The 25,155-nt window shown below is 36.6% G+C and overlaps 1 protein-coding gene across 1 annotated transcript in view; it reads left to right on the forward strand.

The window, feature by feature from the left end:
* Positions 1-6,714: 6,714 nt before the first annotated feature.
* The window catches only part of ZC3H12B (zinc finger CCCH-type containing 12B), a 79,307-nt gene continuing 60,866 nt past the window's right edge, over positions 6,715-25,155 (forward strand). Inside the window, exon 1 of the mRNA XM_030305323.1 lies at positions 6,715-7,322. Coding sequence (XP_030161183.1) covers positions 6,715-7,322 — 608 coding nt within the window. The remainder of the gene's footprint in view (positions 7,323-25,155) is intronic.

Consider the following 25,155-nt stretch of genomic DNA (forward strand, 5'->3'; position numbering starts at 1 on the left):
CAATGAAGCAACAGAAAGACAAATAAAGAAACTGATCCCATTCACAATTGCACCAAGAAGCATAAAATACCTAGGAATAAATCTAACCAAAGATGTAAAAGATCTGTATGCTGAAAACTATAGAAAGCTTATGAAGGAAATTGAAGAAGATATAAAGAAATGGAAAAACATTCCATGCTCATGGATTGGAAGAATAAATATTGTCAAAATGTGAATACTACCCAAAGCTATCTACACATTCAATGCAATCCCAATCAAAATGGCACCAGCCTTCTTCTCGAAGCTAGAACAAGCAATCCTAAAATTCACATGGAACCACAAAAGGCCCCGAATAGCCAAAGTAATTTTGAAGAAGAAGACCAAAGCAGGAGGCATCACAATCCCAGACTTTAGCCTCTACTACGAAGCTGTAATCATCAAGACAGCATGGTATTGGCACAAAAACAGACACATAGACCAATGGAATAGATAGAAACCCCAGAACTAGACCCACAAATGTATGGCCAGCTCATCTTTGACAAAGCAGGAAAGAACATCCAATGGAAAAAAGGCAGTCTCTTTAACAAATGGTGCTGGGAGAACTGCACAGCAACATGCAGAAGGTTGAAACTAGACCACTTTCTCACACCATTCACAAAAATAAACTCAAAATGGATAAAGGACTTGAATGTGAGACAGGAAACCATTAAAACCCTAGAGGAGAAAGCAGGAAAAGGCCTCTCTGACCTCAGCCGTAGCAATTTCTTACTTGACACATCCCCAAAGGAAGGGAATTAAAAGCAAAAATGAACTACTGGGACCTTATGAAGATAAAAAACTTTTGCACAGCAAAGGAAACAACCAACAAAACCAAAAGGCAACCAACGGAATGGGAAAAGATATTAGCAAATGATATATCGGACAAAGGGCTAGTTTCCAAAATCTATAAAGAGCTCACCAAACTCCACACCCGAAAAACAAATAACCCAGTGAAGAAATGGGCAGAAAACATGAATAGACACTTCTCTAAAGAAGACAACCGGATGGCCAACAGGCACATGAAAAGATGCTCAACGTTGCTCCTCATCAGGGAAATACAAATCAAAACCACACTCAGATATCACCTCACGCTAGTCAGAGTGGCCAAAATGAACAAATCAGAGACTATAGATGCTGGAGAGGATGTGGAGAAACGGGAACCTTCTTGCACTGTTGGTGGGAATGCAAACTGGTGCAGCCACTCTGGAAAGCAGTGTGGAGGTTCCTCAGAAAATTAAACGACCTACCCTATGACCCAGCAATAGCACTGCTAGGAATTTACCCAAGGGATACAGGAGTACTGATGCATAGGGGCACTTGTACCCCAATTTTTATAGCAGCACTTTCAACAATAGCCAAATTATGGAAAGAGCCGAAATGTCCATCAACTGATGAAATGATAAAGAAATTGTGGTCTATATACACAATGGAGTACTACGTGGTAATGAGAAAGAATGAAATATGGCCCTTTGTAGCAACGTGGATGGAACTGGAGAGTGTTATGCTAAGTGAAATAAGGCATACAGAGAAAGACAGACACCATATGGTTTCACTGTTATGTGGATCCTGAGAAACTTAACAGAAACCCATGGGGGAGGGGAAGGGGAAAAAAAGAAAAAGAGGTTAGAGTGGGAGAGAGCCAAAGCATAAGAGACTCTTAAAAAGTGAGAACAACCTGAGGGTTGATGGGGGGTGGGAGGGAGGGGAGGGTGGGTGATGGGTATTGAGGAGGGCACCTTTTGGGATGAACACTGGGTGTTGTATGGAAACCAATCTGACAATAAACTTCATATATTGAAAAAATAAATTAAAAAAAAGAAATATCACACTTCATGTTTCCCTCTGATGTTTATGTAACTTCTTTAACTGATAAGCTTAATTTAGGGAATTGAAAAGTGATATATATATATATAAGTCACAACAATCCAAATTTGGGTTATTCAGGTAATTATGTAGCCCTGTTGGCTGAAAGCCTGTTGCCCTTAGGCAACTCTAATAGGCAATGTAAATGTAAATATTTGTTATATTTTATTGGTATTATTATTACTAAAGTTTTATAAGTATTATTTCCCATTTTTAAGTAAATTATGATGCCTTGATACAATATAGATTTAGATTTGTTCTCTTTAAAGCTAATTCTCAAAACAGTGTTACGGTTCAAAGATTAGAAACTAAGAGAAGAGCTGAATATTATGATGACTGAAATATGGCCACTTCTCAATTTTCTAGACCCTACCAAAATCCTGCATAGTAGATGACTTTTGATATCCTTTTTTGAGGATGCTTATTATGAAAAAAAATACTGCTAGAAGGGAAAGAGAAGGGTAGTTGCCTAACTAGGTGTCCCTAAGTCTCTTTTAAAACATGCCTCCCAGTGTACAGATAATGCCTTCACAAATAATAAAGGACTTATTCCATTTAGCATAATACAGTCCAGTTTCATTCACATTGTTGCACATGGCAGGATTTCATTCTTATTTGCCAAGGTATTCCACTGTATATATAAGCCACATCTTCTTTATCTATTAATCAGTTGATAGACATTTGGGCTATTTCCATAATTTGGCTATTGTTGAAAGTGTTGCTATAAACATTGGGTTTACAAGTGCCCATATGAATCAGCATTCCTGTATCCTTTGGATAAATTCCTAGTAGTGCTATTGCTGGGTAATAGGTTATTTCTATTTTTGATTTTTTGAGGAAACTTCACACTGTTTTCCAGAGAGGCTGTGACAGTTTGCATTCCCACCCACTCATATGTGGAACTTGAGAAACTTAACAGAAGACCATAGGGGAATGAAAGGGGAAAAATAGTTTTAAACAGAAAGGGAGGAAAACCATAAGAGACTCTTAAATACAGAGAACGAACTGAGGATTGATTGGGGGTGGAGGAGAGGGGAAAATGGATGATAGGCATTGAGGAGGGCACTTGTTGGGATGAGCACTGCGTGTTGTACATAAGTGATTAATCACGGGAATCTATCCCCAAAACCAAGAGCACACTGTACACTGTATGTTAGCTAACTTGACAATAAATTATATGTAAAAAATAATAATAAAGTGGCTTAGCCACATGTAGATCATTTAGAATTTAATATTTTCTTCTTGACTTGGCTATTGCTTGGACAGCTCTGTCCTACACGGCTATTGAGTTTTTTTGCACATTTCCAGTGGTTTTGGCTCTGTAGACATGGCAAGATGTTTCTGTCTCCATACATGGTGTTGTTTGGCAGATTTTGGAAAAGATTGAGTTTGTAGTACAACTTGAATATTTATCTTGAGAAATTGCTTTACCTGAATGCAATAGAAATAACCTTTATTTCATAATAAAAAGATGGGAAGGAGGAGATGAATAAAGAAAGTAGAGTAGCAGACTGAATGGGAAGAAGACTTTTTTTCTTCTTGGTAATTCATTAAGGTCAATGTTGGCAATTTTTGCCTGCATATATTTGTCTACTCTTTTTAGATTCAAATGCAACTTTGCAGTCATTTGCTTAATCATATTTTTAAGTAAACTATAGGCAAACTCTGTACTTGTAACACGTTGTTATCTGGTGTCAAAGTTCTAGACTTCTTAAAACAAACTATATCCCGTCCTACAAGTTCATCTGACTAGTAAGATTTTCAAAAGTATGTCATTCTTTAATGCATTCATTTGTAAATTTTTCAATTAATAACAATAAAAAATAATCTTTTCAACACCTTTAATAAGTAGCAGCTAGAACCTTATCTTTGAAATTTTTTCCCTACTTACTTTCATTTTGGGGCAAAAGTAACCATTTTCCTTTAGCCATCCTCAATGCTTTCATTTATCACTCCTCACCAGTAATATTAGGCATTAGGTGTTGACAAAGGTACAATGTCATATTAATGTTTATACATTTATAATTTTAAAAACTCTTTCTGCCAAGAAAATTGTTACTCTTTCCTCTAAGTTTCAACTGATAACTCCTTATATTATTAACATTTATTCACTTATCACAGTTTATAACTATAAATTATATAATTATTTTATTATTATCTATCTCCACTTCCCACCATCACCACTGTAAGAACATTGAGATCAGAATCCATGTCTTTTTTTTATATCCCCAACTCCTGTTTCCTGGCAGATAGTCAACACTAAGTGAATGTTTATTAATTATTAGTCAGAAAATTACTTCAAATATTATATACTTCTTGAATTTTTTCCTAATCACTATAACCATCACCCCTATCTCTGACTCCACTGCCAGAATTTAACATTTCCTCCTTTGTATGTCAATGGAAATTTTCAAGTAACTTGAAGGATCAGCCATGTATTCAGGTTTACCTTGGATATACCTAATTTATGCCTAATGTTCTGACATAATTATTAGTAATGTTCTTTTTATTCTCAAAAGTATCCCAGTGATCATATTCTATAGAATTGTTTTTAACACTTCCTAGAGCCATGTATAGCCAATCTTTATTAGCTTATGAGTTCTTTGAGGACAGGAGAAATTCTATTTTTTTGTTTTGTTTTTTTCCTAGACCTAGGGCTTATTTCAGTGTCTGGCACTCAATGACTGTTCTTTTGAATGAAAAACGTTATTTACATCTTTGCCTCAAAAAGTTTCTGTTGTTCAAGAAAACAAACAAACAAAAAAAACCACATGACACCACACATGCACAGGTTTAAGGACAATCAATATTTTTCTTAAAAATCTTCTTGCTTAAGACTTTGAAAGGTAAATCAAATTTACGTTTGCTAAGTCATTTATTTCTCTTCTGCTTTATGTTATTTGAGTAGAAAATTTTCATAATAAAAACTAGTAATTGCAGTGAGGATTTTTTGTGCTGTGAGATTTTCCTTGAGCTTAAATTTGCTATTGTATATGTACATGAACTTGGTAAATGTGCTCACATCAATGTTAACTTGGACAAAGCAAAATATAAGATAATAGAAAAGGGGGGGAAATTCTATAGTTCATTAGCTAGGAATAGTCAAACTGATCTATAGGTACCTCTCATTTGCCAATAAAATATACAGTTGATCTTATAAACAGTTGTTTTTAAGTGACTTTTGAGATTTAAATAAGTGCAAGATGAAAATCTCAATGTCCTATGTGGTGAAAATCTCAATGTCTTATGTGCACTAGAAATTATTTTGAAGAGAATAAGATATAAGTCAGATAATAAAATGGAATTTTAAAGGAAATAGACTTCAAAGTTCAAATAACAGATTAATGGAGAAGTGAAAGTAAAATGGATGTCTATGTATTGGCTAATTCATTAAGGGAAATTTTTGAAGACACAAGAGGTAGTGTAATCATTATAGAAGTCACATGCTGCCTGAATGTCAGTACTGAGATGGCAATTCTGTGTGCATATAAAATTTCCAAATGTGACTTTCCTAAAGCAAACATGCAGCTATCCATATTATTCTTAGTTAGAACTATTAGTGCCTTCTTCCTGTTTGCATAAACAGTACTAAAGTGTAACTAAAGTGTAACCCTAGTACATTGGTTACATAAATAGTCTTGTTTTAGATTAGTGAACTGTTGCCACCTGAAGAGCTTGTCAGTGCTCACACATCTACTACCTTGTCTTATTGACAGCCTCCCTTAAAACAACAGCAACAACAAAAATCCTTTGATGGTGTCTGTTGCACCCTTTACATATATTGAGAACCTACTGTGTTCTGTTCACTTTTCTAAGGACTTTCCTTACTCATCTTACATAATCTTTAACCTGTGAGGTAAGTATCAGTATTCTCATTCTATATTTGAGGAAACCAAGGCTCAGACTGAGAAAAAACACCTTGCCTAAGTTAGAACTCAAACCTGTGGGGACAATTGAGGTAGGTGAGAGAGGAGTTCAGAAATAAAATTGTCCTTAATTCTCTTTGGTAACAGATATTATTTTAAAATGTTTTGGTTTATTGTGCAAACTGACTTTTTACAATACAATAAATACAAATACAATAAATGAAATAGGCTGCAGATACAATTCATAAGTGTACACAGACCCTTTAAAAAAATCTAGAGTGCATCTACCTACTTATCACCTTTTACCTACTTCAATTTCTTGAAAGCAATTTTAATGGTTTTCTAGTCTCCCTAGTAGATAGAGTCTCTGATCTGTTGCAATGAATGGTGCTAGAGATGTGCTTTTCAGGAATGGAACTGCACTTTAGCAAGAGGGATCTGGTGTGAAATCTGGAAATCTCTCAGAAAGGAGAAGAGAAAGTCCTTTTAAGGATGTATATATTCCTGCACCTTGTTGAAATGCCATGTTTGCCTTTCACAAAGTTGTGATAATAAGTTAACTTTAGTGTGATTTATTTTGTGTGTGAATGGGGGGTGATTATATCACAATTGCTACCATTGAAATTTTTATGCCTATAATTATTAAAGAATTAGAGTATATATTTTTTTGTTATAAGGTGAGTCCAATCATTTAAAGTACAAAAACAAAATGTCATACAGTGTGTATTTCTTAAAAAGAAACCTGTGCATTCTTAAATGCCTTTCCAGAATGTTACTAAACATGATTGTGGTATGTGTGTTTATTTGTAGGGACTGGTAACATCTGAACATACCAAACCAAACAGGCAAAGACTTTCACCATCACTACCACCACATTTTACTACAAAGGAATATAACTGTATGTGGATTTCAAGCAGGCTAAAAAGAAAAAGAGCTGATTAGACTTCAGACTGCCCACTGAATGGGGATGACGGCCACAGCTGCAGTGGGGACATCAAAAATGGAGAAGAGTTCCTCCAAGGAAGAGAAACAACAATCTAAGAAGGACAGGATGGAGCAGAGCAATGCTGATTCTGAGGAGTGGATGAACTCTGAGAATGAACCTGAACAGATGAGCCTTAAGAACAGTAACAATGACAATAGCTACGGATCTGGGGATGCTCAGTTGAAAAAAAAGGATATTCCCGCCAAGCCACACCGTCAGCTCTTTAGATCACCCTGCTTAGATCATCCAAGCTTCTCCCAGAGCAGCATTCTACAGGATAGGAAGCTTGACTTGGAAAAAGAATACCAAGCCAAGATGGATTTTGCTCTAAAGCTGGGCTATGCAGAGGCACAGATTCAATCAGTATTGAACAAGCTGGGCCCAGAATCACTTATTAATGATGTATTGGCAGAGCTCGTCAGGCTTGGGAACAAAGGCGATTCAGAAGGGCAGGCCAGTTTGAGTTTGTTAGTACCTAGGGGTCCCAGCTCTAGAGAGATTGCAAGCCCTGAACTGTCTCTTGAAGATGAAATAGACAACAGTGAAAATTTGAGGCCAGTTGTCATAGATGGAAGTAATGTGGCAATGAGGTAAGCGTATTATATTTTCAATCTTTAAAAACAAAACAAAACAAAACATCCCTGAGCTCATAAAAATCATCTCCCTTTGCAAAGCACTATCGGAGGCTCTTGGCTGTTGTCTGCAGCTTATGCTCCTGTAGGTGGAGAGAGGCTAAAATGATCTTGCCTTGGCCTTTTCTCTCTCCCTTGGAATTGTTGCCATTTGTGTTCAGGTACTCTGAAAGCAGCTGAGACATCAGTGATGCTTCAGTAGAGACATCATTCAGTCTTTGTTCCTTCTGGGGTATCTTCTCCCACCTCTGCTTGCCTAGACCAATCATCCTGAGAATGCTGTTTTTATAATTTCACTTGGCGGCTTACTTGGGAGCTTACAGTGACTCCCAATTGCGATTCTACCAAATTTGGATCCCTTTGCCTGGCTTTTTGATATGACATTTCTCTCCTCCCATTTGGTTGTAGCTCTCACACCTACTGTATTTACATCAGTCTTTTGAATAGTCTCCATGTAAATTATGATGATTTCTACACCCCTGCTTGTGTTCATGTCATTCCCAAACATAGGAGTAACCTCGTCCTTATCTTCATACCTATCAAGATGCACTGCCTTCACTGACACCATCCTGGCTCTTTTAATCCCAATGATTATCTCTGAGCTATAATAACTATGATAGGTTGAGTAATATCCCCCTAAAGATGTCCACATCCTAATCCCTGGAATCTGTGAATAGGTTATTTTACATGGTAAAAGGAACTTTGCAGGTATGATTAAGAATTTGAGATAGGTAAGATTATTCTGGATTATCAAGGTGGACTCACTGTAATTACAAAGGTCCTTATAAAAGGAAGGGAGGCAACAGGATAAGAATGAATTGTAGGAGGGATGCCTGGGTGGTTCAGTCAGTTAATCGTCCAACTTTTGCTTAGGTCATCATCTCATGTTTAGTGGGTTCAAGCCCCACATCAGGCTCTGTCCTGACATCTCAGAGCCTGGAGTCTGCTTTGGATTCTGTATCTCCCTCTCTTTCTGCCCCTCCCTGTGTCTCTCTCTCTCTCTCTCTCTCTCTCAAAAATAAGCATCAAAAAATTTAAATAAGGAAAATTATTTTTTAATGGGTAGTAGGAAATGCAATGACATAAACAAGAGGATGGGTGGTGTAAGAAAGAGGCCATGAGCCAAGGAATGTGGGAAGCCTCCAGAAACTGAAAACGGCAAGGAAAGAGATTCTCTCCTGAAGAGACAACATAGCCTTGTCAACATTTTGATTTTAGAATTCTGACCTCTTGAACTAAACACAAATATATTGGTGTTTTTTTAAGACATTTAATATATGGTAATTTGTTATAGCAGCAATAGGAAAGTAATACATAACCAAGAGTGCCTTCATACTTTATTCCATATTTTCTCACATAATTTTTTAATTCATGTCAGAGATCTTTAGGAATTCCTTCTTTTTTCTTTTTCAAAAGCATAAATGAACTATTTAGACTTCATCAAAATAAAAACCTTCTTCTGTTTCTAAAATGAATTGCCATTCAGCTCTGGCTTAAAAATTCCCGATAATCAGGAGCCTGTTTCCTATGAGTCTATCATTCCTTGATGAACTCAATGGAGTCTTAGACTGTACACAATCAGAACAAAAGTAAGAAGCCTTAGACTAGCAAGATTTTCATTTGATTATCCAATTCTCTTTGAGGACAGGGGCCTTATTTTATGCTTCCCTTGTTTTCCCCACAGTATGTAGTACACTATTGGATGCTGCTATAGAGATACAAAGGGAGCAGGAATAGGACAAGTCTTATCAACGATACCATTGTTGTATGTAGGAGTTACTTAGCAGACTATCTTGATGTATATTTTAGTATATAGTTCTATTTAATCCTCACAGCAACTTTATTTTACAGATGAGAAAAACAGAGCTCAGCAAGGTTAAATGGCTTTCTTGAGGTCATTTGATAAAGCTAGTAAGTAGCAAAGTGAGAATTTGAACTTAAGTCCTCTGGCTTCAAATAAATGAAATGAAACTAAATTTTAAAAATATATGTTTTTTTAAAAATATGTGTTTAAAAATGTGTTTGTTCTCTTTTTTTCAAGTTTTTATTTAAATTCCAGTTAGTTAGCATAGAGTGTAGTACTAGTTTCAGATGTAGAGTTTAGTGATTCATCACTTACGTACAACACCCAGTGTTCATCACTGCAAGTGCCAGGTAGTTTTGCATATGTAATTTAATCCACGCTAAAACGTCTACAAGAACAGACTAATTTGGTTAATTTTTGCACATGAGGAGACTCAGGTTCAGAGAGGTTGAGTAACTGCCCAAGGTTATACAAGTAATGAATGACAATGTTTGCATTAAAACCTGAATCTGACTTCAATGCTTTTTTGACAATAAAATGCAATAATATGTGACTATTAGTGTTATTAAGAATATTTCATATTCCTCCTGGTAGCAGGAAATACCCTTACACATTTCCTTTTTCAAACTTTTAATTATGACAGCTTCATCACAAGGTGGGTAAAGCAAGCTAGACATCTCCCCTGTTTTACTGAAGGAAAACTAGAAGCATAGTCACAAGAAAGTTAAATGGCTTGTACACAATACTAAAGTAATTAGAATGATGCAAAGGGCCAGTGAAAAGCAGAGGGTGATTTCTATGTTCAAAGGCCAATGGTTACTCTGATCTTCTAATAGGCATAAACTAATTTTTGAAGGGAAGAGGCATGGGATCTGCCAAACTCAATATCTTACCAGACTAGACCACCCCAAACACCTTAGATTGGACTGGTTTTCCAAGGCCTACACTCCTTTAAGTATTTTGTGTTTTGGATGTGGGGATGATAAGAGCCCAAGACTTCGTTGAAGACTTTGGCTTCATGGTGATATAAGACCTTCCTTATCTTTCGACTTGAAGGATTACTTATTATAAAAGACACTGTAGTATTGTTCTTGTGCTTTTTAAGGAATACTGAAGAGATTAATTGCCAAGGTAATTCTTTTCAGCATATCTAGTCTATGCCAGTAGCAAACTGTAATACTGATAGGAAGATGAGATTTTGTCTTTTGTTGGAGTTGCTTTGCAAAGTTAAAGATGTCTTACAATTTAAATAAAGAAAAAAGAAAAAAAAAGCAGCACTCAACCATATTTTTAGGAGTATATAAACATAGTGTATAGTAGACCCCATGATTTTCTAAAATTGCCAGCTGTGCCCTTGTTAGCATCTCTTTCCTTTTCTGACTAGGTTAGTTACTGATGAGTCCCATTTATTCTGCAGTCACATTTCACATAGTCAAAGTTCAGTGCCATAGTCTGCTTATGGATTTGTTAGTGCTATTAATATAAATTTGGTTTACTTCCCCATTGCTTAGCTGTAACTTTATCATGAGATTTATACTTCTTAAACTACATATTAACATCTATTTTTCTTCAGCATATTATATGAGCCTGCATTGAACTCATGATGTTTTGCTTGTCATCTAACATTAACATTTACAGTAGTGGTGTACCTGTGACTCACACACTGGTGAATAGCATATATCAATATGCTAAGATCCTAAAATATATGTTCATTCTGAGAGCTGCCTCCTTTGGGAAGAAAAATCTATTTCAGAGGAATTAAGGAATGTCAAATGCAAATGCCGCCATATTCTTTAAGTTTGAGAGAAACCCAAATACTTAAACCCTACAAAAAGGGCAGAAGGAGATGCCAGTGATGAATCTGCTAGGCAGAATTTGGCTTGGAATCTGGATCATAATACATATCTAAACCAGTTTACAAAACAAAATGAGATATACTGTCACCAAGAGACACTTGGTGACTTGCAGGTCTATACTGTTAGATTACATTTAGATAAGCTTTTAGGTCTTACTTTTTAAATTGCAAAATAATACTTTGTGGTTTTAGGCTATAACAGGTGATCTTACAAGAATCATTCTATGTTACACTATTTTTTTTCTTTTATGCATTTCTCAAATATTTATTGAGCACTAAACTTTGTGTACTGGGCCCTTATGTAGGACATCACTTCCACCTTCATAAATGTTGAAATTGAATTCTGATTCCTATTGGACATTTGGTACACTTCCTGGAATGCTCCAATGGAATATTTTCAATGGCATGCTGTAGACATTTTACATTTTTTAACATGATAAATCTCAGTATGTTAAAAATTTATACCAGAATACAGATGTATCAAAACATTAATAATGTTTGTCTCTGGAAGGTAGTAAAACAATAAAAATGTAAAGAAAAATTTATATTTTTTGCATTTTCCACATTTTACATTATAAATATATATTACTCTTAAAATGAGGAAAGATATTTAATTGAATAATTGACATACTAATTGTATTAGTTTCATATGTACAACATAATGATTTGATACTTACATTGAGAAGTGATCACAATAAGCCTAATTACCATCTGTCATCCTACAAAGTTGTTACAACATTATTCACTATATTCTTTATGCTATACATTATATTCTCATGTCTTATTTATTTTATAACTGGAATATGTAACTGTTAATCCCCTTCACTTCTTTTGTCCATCCCCTACCTACCCACCCCTCTAGAAACCATCAATTTGTTCTATCAGCCAGTTTCTATTTTTTTATTTGTTCATTTGTTATGTTTCTTTAGATTTTGCATATAAGTGAAACCATATGGTATTTATCTTTCTCTGTCTTATTTATTTCATTTATCATAATACCTTCTGGTTCATCCATGTTGTCACAAATAGCAAGATTTAACTCTTTTATGGCTGAGTTATATTCCAATATCTCTCTCTCTCTCTCTCTCTCTCTCTCTCTCTCTGTCTCTCATTCTGTGTGTGTGTGTGTGTGTCTGTATCACATCTTTATGCATTCATCTTTTGATGGACACTTAGGTTACTTCCATGTCTTGCTTGTTGTAAATAATGCTGTGATCAACATAGGGGTACACATGTCTTTTTGAATTAGTGTTTTCATTTTCTTTGGGTAAATACCCAGACATAGAATTACTGGATTGTATAGTATTTCTTTTTTTTCTCTTTTCTTTTCTTTAAGTTATTTATTTATTTATTTATTTATTTATTTATTTATTTTGAGAGAGAAAGTGAGAGCACGGATAGGGGAAGGGCAGAAAGAGAGGAAGAAAGAGAAAATCTCAAGCAGGCTCAATGTTATCAGCCAGGAGCCTGAGGCAGAGCTCCACCTTACCAACCATGAGATGATGAATTGACCCATAATCCAGAGTCAGACTCTTAACTTACTGAGCAAGCCGGGCACTTTGGATTTTATGGTATTTCTAATTTTAATTTTTTGAGAAACTGACATACCGTTATCTATAGTAGTTGCCCCAATTTACATTTCTACAAATAGTGCACAAGTTTTCTTCTTCTCTACATCTTTATCAACACTTGATATTTCTTGTCATTTAAACACTAGCCATTCTAACTGGTGTGAAGTGATATCTCATTGTGGTTTTGATTTGCATATCCTTGATGACCAGTGATGTAGAGCATTTTTTTAGGCCTCTGTTGGCCATCTGGATATTGTTCAAAAAATGTCTATTCAGGTCATTTTGTAATCAAATTATTTGTTGGGTTTTTTTGGCATTGAGTTCTATGAGTTTTTTTTTATATATTTTGGACATTAACCACTTATTACATATATCATTTGCAAATAACTTCTTCCATTCAGTATGTTACATTTTTATTTTGTTGAAAGTTTCCTTCACTGTGGAATAATTGTTTTTTTTTTTCAGTTTGATGTAGTCCCAATTATTTATTTTTGCTTTGTTTCTCTTACCTAATAAGACAGATCTATAAAAGTATAGCTAAAGCCTATCAAGAGTTTACTGCCAATGTTTTCTTTCAGGAATTTAATGGATTCAGGTATTTTATTTAGATCATTAATCCATTATTTTATTTTATTATTTTATTTTTTTATTTTTTAAATTCTCATATAGTTAACATACAGTGTTATATTAATTTCAAGTGTACAATATAGTGATTCAACAATTGCATGCATCACCCATTGCTCATCAGGACAAGTGCATCTGATAATCCCCATCACCTATTTCACCCCCCCCCACCTTCCCTCTGGTAACCATCTGTTCTCTATAGTTAAGAGTTTGTTTCTTGGTTTGTATAACTTTCTTTTTATTCCATTGTTCTTTTTTTTGTTTCTTAACTTTCCCATTTAAGTGAAACCATGGTATTTGTCTTTCTCTGACTTATTTCACTTAGCATTAAACTCTTTAGGACTGGGAAAGATGGCGGTGTAGGAGGACACTGGGCTCACCGCATCCTGCTGATCACTTAGATTCCACCCACATCTGCCTAAATACCCCAGAAAAACACCAGAAGACTAGCAGGACGGACTCTCCAGAGCCAAGCCTAGACAAAAGGCCCACAGAAGAGGGTAGGAAGGGCACAGAGGTGGTGCGTGCTACACGGACTGGCGGCAGGGAGCCGGGGCAGTGGAGGGACAGCCCACCCGGCAAGGCAGAGCCCCTGAGTCTGGCTTACAAAATCAGAGGGGCCAGACTGCGTGAGTTCTTACAGCCAGAGGGACTTAACATCTGGAATATTATAAGTCAATAGCTATGCTCAAAAAGTGGGAGAGCTAGAGGACAATGGGAGGGAGAATTGTTGAGCCTGGGAAGACAGAGCTCAGCTTGGCAGGGAACAAAGGCACTGGGAAACACGATCTCCCTCGCCCATCCCCCAGCTAAAATCCCAAAGGGAACCAGCTCCCATCACAGAACTTGCTTGTACCTCGCAAACACCCAATGCTGTGCTTCTGTGGATCCATCCCTCTGATGGGTCTGCCTCCCTCCTGGTGCCACAGGGCGCCTCCAGAAGCCGACCACCAAAGGCAAAGTGATCTAACCCTACCCATTCCACCCCTGTGCACCTTGCGGATCCACCCCGGCCAATACACCAGATTCCATCAAAGCAACACCACAAGCCTGGCAGTGTGCAAGTAGCCCACACAGGGACTACACCACTCCACAATGAGTCCTGCCCCTGGGAGAAGGGAAGATAAGGTACACATCAGTGTGACTATGGCCCCAGTGGTGGGCTGGGGACAGATATCAGGTCAGACTGTGGCCCCTCCCACCAATGCAAGTTACTCCAGACAGCACAGAGGAAGAGCCCTACAGTTCCGCACCACTCCAGTGACTATCGAAAATGACAAAATGGAAGAATTCTCCTCAAAAGAAACTCCAGGAAGTAGCGACAGCTAACGAACTGATCAAAAACGATTTAAGCAATGTAACAGAAACTTAATTTAAAATAATAGTCATAAAATTAATCACTGGGCTTGAAACAAGTATAGAGGACCGCCAAGAATCTATTGCTACAGAGATCAAGGGATTAAGAAACAGTCAGGAAGAGCTAAAAAATGCTATAAATGAGCTGCAAAATCAAATGGAGATGACCACAGCTCGGATTAAAGAGGCAGAGGAGAGAATAGGTGAATTAGAAGATAAAATTATGGAAAAAGAGAAGCTGAAAAAAAGAGAGATAAAAAATTCCAGGAGTAAGAGGGGAGGATTAGAGAACTAAGTGATGCGATAAAACGTAATAATATATGCATAATTGGGATTCCAGAGGAGGAAGAGAGAGAGAAAGGGTCTGAAGGTGTACTTGAACAAATCATAGCTGAGAACTTCCCTGATTTGGGGAAGCAAAAAGGCATTGAAATGAAAGAGGCATGAGAACTCTCTTCAGACGTAACTTGAATCGATCTTCTGCACGACATATCATAGTGAAAGTGGCAAAATACAAGGATAAAGAGAAAATTCTGAAAGCAGCCAGGGATAAACATGCTCTAACATATAAAGGGAGACTGATAAGACTAGTGATGGATCTATCTACTGAAACTTGGCAGGCCAGGAAGGAATGGCAGGAAATCTTCAATGTGATGAATGGAATAAATATGCAGCCGAGAATCCTTTATCCAGCAAGTCTGTCATTTAGAATAGAAGGAGAGATAAAGGTCTTCCCAAACAAACACAAACTGAAGGACTTGATCACCACGAAATCAGCCCTACAAGAGATCCTAAGGGGGATCCTGTGAGACAAAGTACCAGAGACATCACTACAAGCGTGAAACCTACAGATATCACAAGGACTCTAAATCCATATCTTTCTATAATGACACTGAATGTAAATGGACTAAATGCTCCAACCAAAAGACATAGGGTATCAGAATGGATGAAAAAAAAAAACAAGACCATCTGTTTTCTGTCTACATGAGACTCATTTTAGACCTGAGCACACCTTCAGATTGAGAGTGAGGGGATGGAGAACTATCTATCATGCTACTGGAAGTCAAAAGAAAGCTGGAGTAGCCATACTTATATCAGACAAACTAGACTTTAAATTAAAGGCTGTAACAAGAGATGAAGAAGGGCATTATATAATAATCACAGGGTCTATCCATTGGGAAGAACTAACAATTATAAATGTCTACGCACCGAATACGGGAGCCCACAAATATATGAAACAATTAATCACAAATATAAGCAACCTTATTGATAAGAATGTGGTAATTTCAGGGGACTTTAATACTCCACTTACAACAATGGATAGATCATCTAGACACAGAAACAATAAAGAAACAAGGGACCTGATTGATAAACTGGATCAGATGGACTTGACAGATCTATTTAGAACTCTGCATCCCAAAAACAGAATATACTTTCTTCTCGAGTGCACATGGAACATTCTCCAAGATAGATCACATACTGGGTCACAAAACAGCCCTTCATAAGTATACAAGAATTGAAATCATGCCATGCACACTTTCAGACCACAATGCTATGAAGCTTGAAATCAACCACAGGAAAAAATCTGGAAAACCTCCAAAAGCATGGAGGTTAAAGAAGACCCTACTAAAGAATGAATGTGTCAACCAGGCAATTAGAGAAGAAATTTTAAAAAATGGAAACAAATGAAAATGAAAATACAACAATCTAAATGCTTTGGGATGCAGCAAAGACAATCCTGCAAGGAAAATACATTGCAATCCAGGCCTATCTCAAGAAACAAAACAACAACAACAAAAAACAAAATACAAAATCTAACAGCACACCTAAAGGAAATAGAAGCAGAACAGCAAAGACAGCCTAAATCCAGCAAAAGAAGAGAAATAATAAAGATCAGAGCAGAAATAAACAACATAGAATCTAAAAAACTGTAGAGTAGATCAATGAAACCAAGAGTTGGTTTTTTGAAAAAATAAACAAAATGGTTACACCTCTAGTTAGGCTTCTCAAAAAGAAAAGGGAGATGACCCAAATAGATAAAATCATGAATGAAAATGGAATGATTACAATCAATCCCTCAGAGATACAAGCAATTATCAGGGAATACTAGGAAAAATTATATGCCAACAAACTGGACATCCTGAAAGAAGTGGACAAATTCCTAAACACCCACACATTTCCAAACTCAAACAGGAAGAAATAGAAAGCTTGAACAGACCCATAACTAGGGAAGAAATTGAATCTGTTATCAAAAACCTCCCAACAAATAAGAGTCCAGGACCAGATGGCTTCCCAGGGGAATTCTACCAGACAGTTAAAGCAGAGATAATACCTATCCTTCTCAAGTTATTCCAAAAAATAGAAAGGGAAGGAAAACTTCCAGACTCATTCTGTGAAGCCAGCATTAATTTGATTCCTAAACCAGAGACCCAGTAAAAAAAGAGAACTACAGGCCAATATCCCTGATGAATATGGATGCAAAAATTCTCAGTAAGACACTAGTAAATCGAATTCAACAGGATATAAAAAGAATTATTCACCATGATCAAGTGGGATTCATTTCTGGGCTGCAGAGTTAGTTCAACATTCGCAAATCAATCAATGTGATACATCGCATTAATAAAAGAAAAGATAAGAACCTGTCAATCAATGCAGAAAAAGCATTTGACAAAATTCAGCATGTTTTCTTAATAAAACCTTTGATAAAGTCAGTATAGAAGGAACATAATTAAACATCATAAAAGCCATTCATGAAAATCCCATAGCTAATATCCTCAATGGGGAAAAACTGAGAGCTTTCCCCCTGAGAACAGGAACATGACAGGGATATCCACTCTCACCACTGTTGTTTAACACAGAGTTGGAAGTGCTAGCATCAGCAATCAGACAACAAAAGGAAATCCAAGGCATCAAAATTGGCAAAGAGGAAGTCAAGGTCACTTTTTGCACATGACATGATATTATACACGGAAAACCCTACAGACGCCACCAAAAGTCTGCTAGAACTGATACATGAATTCAGCAAAGTCACAGGATACCAAATTAATGTACCGGAATCAGTTGCATTCTTATACACTAACAATGAAGCAACAGAAAGACAAATAAAGAAACTGATCCCATTCACAATTGCACCAAGAAGCATAAAATACCTAGGAATAAACCTAACCAAAGATGTAAAATATCTGTATGCTGAAAACTATAGGAAGCTGATGAAGGAAATTGAAGAAGATATAAAGAAATGGAAAAACAGTCCGTGCTCATGGATTGGAAGAATAAAAATTGTTAAAATGTCAATACTACCCAAAGCTAACTACACATTCAATGCAATCTTAATCAAAATGGCACCAGCTTTCTTCTCAAAGCTAGAAAAAGGAATCCTAAAATTTGTATGGAACCACAAGAGACCCCGAATAGCCAAAGCCATTTTGAAGAAGAAGACCAAAGCAGGAGGCATCACAATCCCAGACTTTAGCCTCTACTACAAAGCTGTAACCATCAAGACAGCACGGTATTGGCACAAAAACAGTCATATACACCAATGGAATAGAATAGAAACCCCAGAACTAGACCCACAAAAGGATGGCCAACTAATCTTTGACAAAGCAAGAAAGAATAACCAATGGAAAAAAGACAGTCTCTTTAACAAATGGTGCTGGGAGAACTGGACATAAACATGCAGAAGAATGAAACTAGACAATTTTCTTACACCATTTACAAAAATAGACTCAAAATGGATAAAGGACCTCAATGTGAGATAGGAAACCATTAAAACCCTAGAGGAGAAAGCAGGAAAAAACCTCTCTGACCTCAGCTGCAGCAAGTTCTTACTTGACACATCCCAAAGGCAAGGGAATTCAAAGCAAAAATGAACTACTGGGACCTCATGAAGATAAAAAGCTTCTGCACAGCAAAGGAAACAATCCACAAAACTAAAAGGCAACCAACGGAATGGGAAAAGATATTTGCAAATGACACATCAGACAAAGGGCTAGTATCCAAAATCTATAAAGAGCTCACCAAACTCCACACCCGAAAAACAAATAATCCAGTGAAGAAATGGGCAGAAGAAGTGAATAGACACTTCTCTAAAGAAGACATCCGGATGGCCAACAGGCACATGAAAAGATGCTCAACATTGCTCCTCATCAGGGAAATACAAATCAAAACCACGCTCAGATACCACCTCACCCCAGTCAGAGTGGCTAAAATGAACAAATCAGGAGACTATAGATGCTGGCGAGGATGTGGAGAAATGGGAATCCTCTTGCACTGTTGGTGGGAATGCAAACTGGTGCAGCTGCTCTGGAAAACAGTGTGGAGGTTCCTCCAAAAACTAAAAATAGACCTACCCTATGACCCAGCAATAGCACTGCTAGGAATTCATCCAAGGGATACAGGAGTGCTGATGCATAAGGGTACTTGTACCCCTATGTTTATAGCAGCACTTTCAACAATAGCCAAATTATGGAAAGAGCCTAAATGTCCATCAACTGATGAATGGATAAATAAATTGTGGTTTATATACACAATGGAATACTACATGGCAATGAGAAAGAATGAAATATGGCCTTTGGTAGCAACGTGGATGGAACTGGAGTGTGTTATGCTAAGTGAAATAAGGCATACAGAGAAAGATACCATATGTTTTCACTCTTTTGTGGATCCTGAGAAACTTAACAGAAAACCATGGGGGAGGGGAAGGAAAAAAAAAGAGGTTAGAGAGGGAGGGAGCCAAACCATAAGATACTGTTAAAAACTGAGAACAAACTGAGGGTTGATGGGGGGTGGGTGATGGGTATTGAGGAGGGCACTTTTTGGGATGAGCACTGGGTGTTGCATGGAAACCAACTTGACAATAAATTTCATATTAAATAAAAACACTCTAGCTCAGCCATCTCCTTGCAAATGGCAGGATTTTATTTTTTCTTGTAAAGAATAATATTTCATTTTTTAAATATATTACCTCTACTTTATTAATTCATTTATTGGTAGACACTTGGGCTGCTTCCATAATTTGACTATTATAAATAATGTTACAATTAACATCGAGGTGCATGTATCCCTTTGAACTAGTGTTTTGTTTTGTTTTGTTTTGTTTTTTATTTGGATAAATACCCAGCAGTGTGATTACCACGTTGTAGGGTAGTTCTTTTTTGAACTTTTTGGGGAAACTCCATAGTGTTTTAAGAGTGTATACTTGTGTGCACTCACATCAACAGTGCAAGAGAGTTATTTTTTTCCACATCCTTGCCAACAATTGGTGTTCATGTTTTTAATTTTAGCCATTCTGAGGGATAAGAGGTGATCTGTCACTGTAGTTATGATTTGCATTTCCCTGATAATGAGTGATGTTGATTGTCTTTTCATATGTGTGTTGGCCATTTGTATGCCTTCTATGGAGAAATGTGTGCTCAACTCTTCTGCCAATTTTTAATTGGATTGTTCATTTTTTGAAGGGTGTTGTGTTTTATAAATTCTTTCTATATTTTTAATATTAACCTTTTATTGGATCTATTGCATTTCAATACATTAAAATGAAGCAGGAGAAAGAGGAATTAAGGGAAAAAATCCCATTTACAATTGCACCAGAATTATAAGATACCTAGGAATAAACTTAACAAAAAAGGTGAAAGGCCTTTACTATGAAAAAAAGTAAAACATTCTTGAAAGAAATTGAAAATGACAAAAAGAAATGGAAAACCATTCCATGACCATGGATATATAGAAAAAATATTGATATATGATATATAGAAATATGATATATAGAAAAATTACTAACCAAAGCATTCTACACATTTAGTACAATCTGTATCAAAATAAAGACAGCGTTTTTCCAAGAGGGAAAACAAGCAATCCTAAAATTTGTATGGAACCACAAAAGACACCGAATAGACAAAACAACCTTGAAAAAGGAAAGCAAAGCTGGAAGAATCACAATTCCAGACATTAAGTTATATTGCAAAACTAGTGATCAAGACCGGGTGGAACTGGCACAAAAATAGACACATATATCAAAGGAACAGAACAGAAAATCCAGAAACAATCCCACAATTATATGGTAAATTAATCTTTGACAAAGGAGTAAACAATATACAATAGGAAAAAGATAGTCTCTTCAACAAATGATGTTCAGAAAACTGGTCAGCTACATGCAAAAGAATGAAACTGGACCATTTTATTACACCATACACAAAAATAAATTCAAAATAGATTAAAGATCTAAATGTAAGACCTGAATCCATAAAAAATCATACAAAAGAGCATAGGCAGTAAAGTCTCTGACATCGACTGTTACATTTTTCTGGCTATGTCTCTTGAGGCAAGGGAAATAAAAGCAAAATAAAAGGGCACCTGGGTGGCTCATTCAGTTGGGCGTTCAACTTAGGCACAGGTCATGATCTCACAGTTCAAGCGTTTGAACCCCACATCAGGTTTTGTGCTGACAGCTTAGAGCCTGGAGCCTGCTTTAGATTCTGTGTGTGTCTCTCTCTGTTCCTTCCCTGCTCATTGTTGTCTCTGCCTCCCTCGAAATAAATAAACAAACAAACATTTTTTAAAGGAAAATTAAATATCAGGACTACATCAAAATAAAAAGCTTCTGCATTAATCCAGTTTTAATTTATTCTGGCGCAAGGTGTAACAAAGTCATCCAGTTTTATTATTTTGCATGTAGCTATTCAGTTTTCCCAGAATCATTTATTGAAGCAACTGTCTTCTGCATTGTATATTTATGCCTCCTTTGTCATAGATTAATTGAGCATATACAGTGGGTTTATTTCTATTGTTTTTTTTTGTTTGTTTAGTTTCAGGTGTAGGATTCAACGTTTCATAACTTATATACAACACCCAGTGCTCATCACAAGTGCCCTCCTTCATACCCATCACCTGTTTAACCCATTCCACCATCCACCTCCCCTTCAGTAACCCTCAATTTGTTCTCTATAGTTAATAGTCTGTGTCCTGGTTTGAATCTTTTTTCCCTATGTTCATCTGTTTTGTCTCAAAAATTCCACTTGTAAGTGATATCATATGGTATTTGTCTTTCTCTGACTGACTTATTTCATTAGCATAATACTCTCTAGTTCCATCCACGTCTTTGCAAATGGCAAGATTTCATTCTTTCTTATGGCTCAGTAATATTCCATTGTGTATTGTATTTTTGTATCTGCTGGGTAAATACCTACCAGTGCATGTGCTGTGTCATAGGGTTGTTCTGCTTTTAGCTTTTGGAGAAACCTCCATACTGTTGTCCATAGTGTCTGCATCAGTTTGCATTAACACCAACAGTGTAAAAGAGTTCCCCTTTCTTCGCATCTTCGCCAACACCAGTTTTCTCCTGTGGTATTAATTTTAACCATTCTTACAGGTGGGGGGGTGATATCTCATTGTAGTTTTGATTTGTATTTCCCTGCTGATGAGTGATTTTTTCATGTGTCTGTTAGCCATCTGTATATCTTCTTTGGAAAAATGTCTATTCATGTCGTTCATGACCTATCATGAATCATGTCTATTCATGCCCATTTTTCAACTGGATTATTTGTTTTTATGGTGTTGAGTTTGATAAGTTCTTTGTATATTTTGGATACTCTTTTCCAGATATGTCATTTTCAAATACCTTTTCTGATTCCAAAGGCTGTCTCTTAGTTTTGTTGATTGTTTCCTTCGCTGTGCAGAAGCTTTTTTTTTTTTTAATTTTTTTTTCAACGTTTATTTATTTTTTGGGGACACAGAGAGACAGAGCATGAACGGGGGAGGGGCAGAGAGAGAGGGAGACACAGAATCGGAAACAGGCTCCAGGCTCTGAGCCATCAGCCCAGAGCCTGACGCGGGGCTCGAACTCACGGACCGCGAGATCGTGACCTGGCTGAAGTCGGACGCCCAACCGACTGCGCCACCCAGGCGCCCCATGTGCAGAAGCTTTTTATCTTGATGAGGTCCTAATAGCTTATTTTCACTTTTGTTTCCCTTGCCTCCAGAGACATCTATTAAGAAGTTACCACAATCAATGTCAATGTGATTACTGCCTGTGTACACCTCTAGGATTGTGATGGTTTATTTTTTCACATTTAGGTCTTTCATCCATTTTGAAGTTGTTTTTGTGTATGGTTTCATTTGTTTTTCATGCTTCCATCCAGTTTCCCCAGCACGATTTGTTGAGGAGAGTTTTTTTTTCCCATTGGATATTCTTTCTTGCTTTGTTGAAGATGAGTTGACCATAGAGTTGAAGATACATTTCTGGGTTTTCTATTCTTTTGTATTCATCTATGCGTCCGTTTTTGTGCCAGTGCCATACTGTCTTGATCATTTTGTAATGTAACTTGAAGTCAGGAATTGTGGTGTGCCCAGCTTTTATTTTCTTTTTCAAGATTGCTTTGGCTCTTCAGGGTCTTTTGTGGTTCCATACAAATTTAAGGATTGTTTCTTCTAGCTCTGTGAAAAATTCTGGTGGTATTCTGATAGGGATTTCACTAGACTTGTAGATTACTTTGGGTATTATAGATATTTTAACAATACTTTATCTTCCAATCCATGAGAATGGAATGGTTTTCCATTTCTTTGTGTCATCTTCACATTTTTCATCAGTCTTTTATTGTTTTTAGACTGAAGGTCTTTTACCTGTTTGGTTAGGTTTATTCCTAGGTATCTTATGGGTTTTGGTGCAATTGCAAATGGGATTGATTCCTTGATTTCTTTTTCTGCTGCTTAAGTATTGGTTTATAGACATGCAACAGATATCTGTACATTGATTTTGTATCCCGCAACTTTACTGAATTCATGTATCAGTTATAGCAATTTTTGTGGAGTCTTTTGGGTTTTCTTTATAGTGTCATATCATCTGCAAATAGTAAGAAAGCTTGACTTCTTCCTTACCAATTTGGATGCTATTTATTTATTTATTTGTCTGATGGATGAAGCTAAGACTTCTAGTACTATGTTAAATAGTAATGGGTAGAGTGGACATCCTTGTCTTCTTCCTGACTGTAGAGGAAAAGCTATCACTTTTTCCCCATTGAGGATGATATTAGCTGTGGTCCTTTCGCATATGGCCTTATGATGTTGTGGTATATTCCCTCTATCCCTACTTTGTTGAGGGTTTTTTATCATCCATGGATGTTGTACATTGTCAAATGCTTTTCCTGCATCTATTGAGAGGATCACATGTTTCTTATATTTTCTTTTATTAATGTGGTATGTCATGTTGACTGATTTGTGAATATTGAACCACCATTGCAGTCTAAGAATAAATCCCACTTTATCATGGTGGATGACTAATTTAAAGTACCATTGGATTAAATTTTCTAGTATTTTGTTGAGAATTTTTGCATCCGTGTTCATCAGGGATATTGGCCTGTAGTTCCCTTTTTTAGTGGAGTTTTTGGAATCAGAGTGATACCTCATAGAATGAATTTGGAAGTTTTCTATTCCTTTTTTGAATAGTTTCAGAAGAATAGATATTGTCTTTTCTTTAGATGTTTGGTAGACTTTCTCTAGGAAGCCATCTGGCCTTGCACATTGGGTTTTGAGGGATATTTAAAAATGTTTATTAATTTTAAGAGTGAGGGAGCATGAGTGCAGGAGGGGCAGAGAGAGAGGGGGACAGAGGATCCAAAATGGGCACTGCCCTAACAGGAGAGAGACCAATTCGGGGCTCAAACTCACAAACCATGAGATCATGACCTGAGCTGAAGTTGGATGCTCAAATGACTGAGACACCCAGGCACCCCTGTTTGTAGGGAGATTTTTGATTGCTGATTCAATTTCTTTGCTTGTTATCAGTTTGTTCTAGTTTTCTATATCTTACTGTTTCCGTTTTGGTAATTTGTATGTTTGCAGGAATTTATCTATTTCTTCCAGATTGCCCAATTTGTTGGCATACAGTTTTTCTTTTCCTTTAAAAATGTATTTATTTTTGAGAGAGAGAGAGCAGGGGTTGGGTCAGAGAGAGGGAGACAGAGGATCGAAGTGGGTTCTGTGAAGACAGCAGACAGCCTGATGAGGGGCCTGAACTCACAAACCATGAGATCATGACCTGAGCTGAAGTCGAATGCTTAACTGACTGAGCCACCCAGGCTCAACTATATGCCAACTGTATGTTGGCATACAGTTTTTCATAATATGTTGTTAATGTTTTATTGAATGTGGTTTGCTAATATTTGGGGGAGGTATATAGTCCTCCTATTATGCTGTCATCTCAGCTCTCCTCCTATGTGGGTTTATTTCTGGGCTTTCTATTCCATTCCATGTGTCTAGTTTTGTGCCAATACCATATGATTTGGTTGCTGTTATTTGAAGTAGAGTTTGAAATCTGGGATTGTTATACCTCCAGTCTTGTTCTTTTTCAAGATTGCCTTGCCTATTCAGGGTCTTTTGTGTTTCATACAAATTTGATAACTTGTTCTAGTTCTGTGAAAAATGCTGTTGGTATTGCATTGCATTTGTAGATTGGGGCAGTATGGATATTTTAACAATATTAATTTTTCCAATCCATAAGAACAGTAATCTTTCCATTAATTTGTGTCACCTTTAATTTCTTTCACCAGTGTTTGAAAGTTTCCAAAGTGCAAGTCTTTCATTTGGTTA

This window comes from Lynx canadensis, chromosome X (assembly GCF_007474595.2).
Source record: "Lynx canadensis isolate LIC74 chromosome X, mLynCan4.pri.v2, whole genome shotgun sequence".
Lineage (NCBI taxonomy): Eukaryota > Metazoa > Chordata > Mammalia > Carnivora > Felidae > Lynx > Lynx canadensis.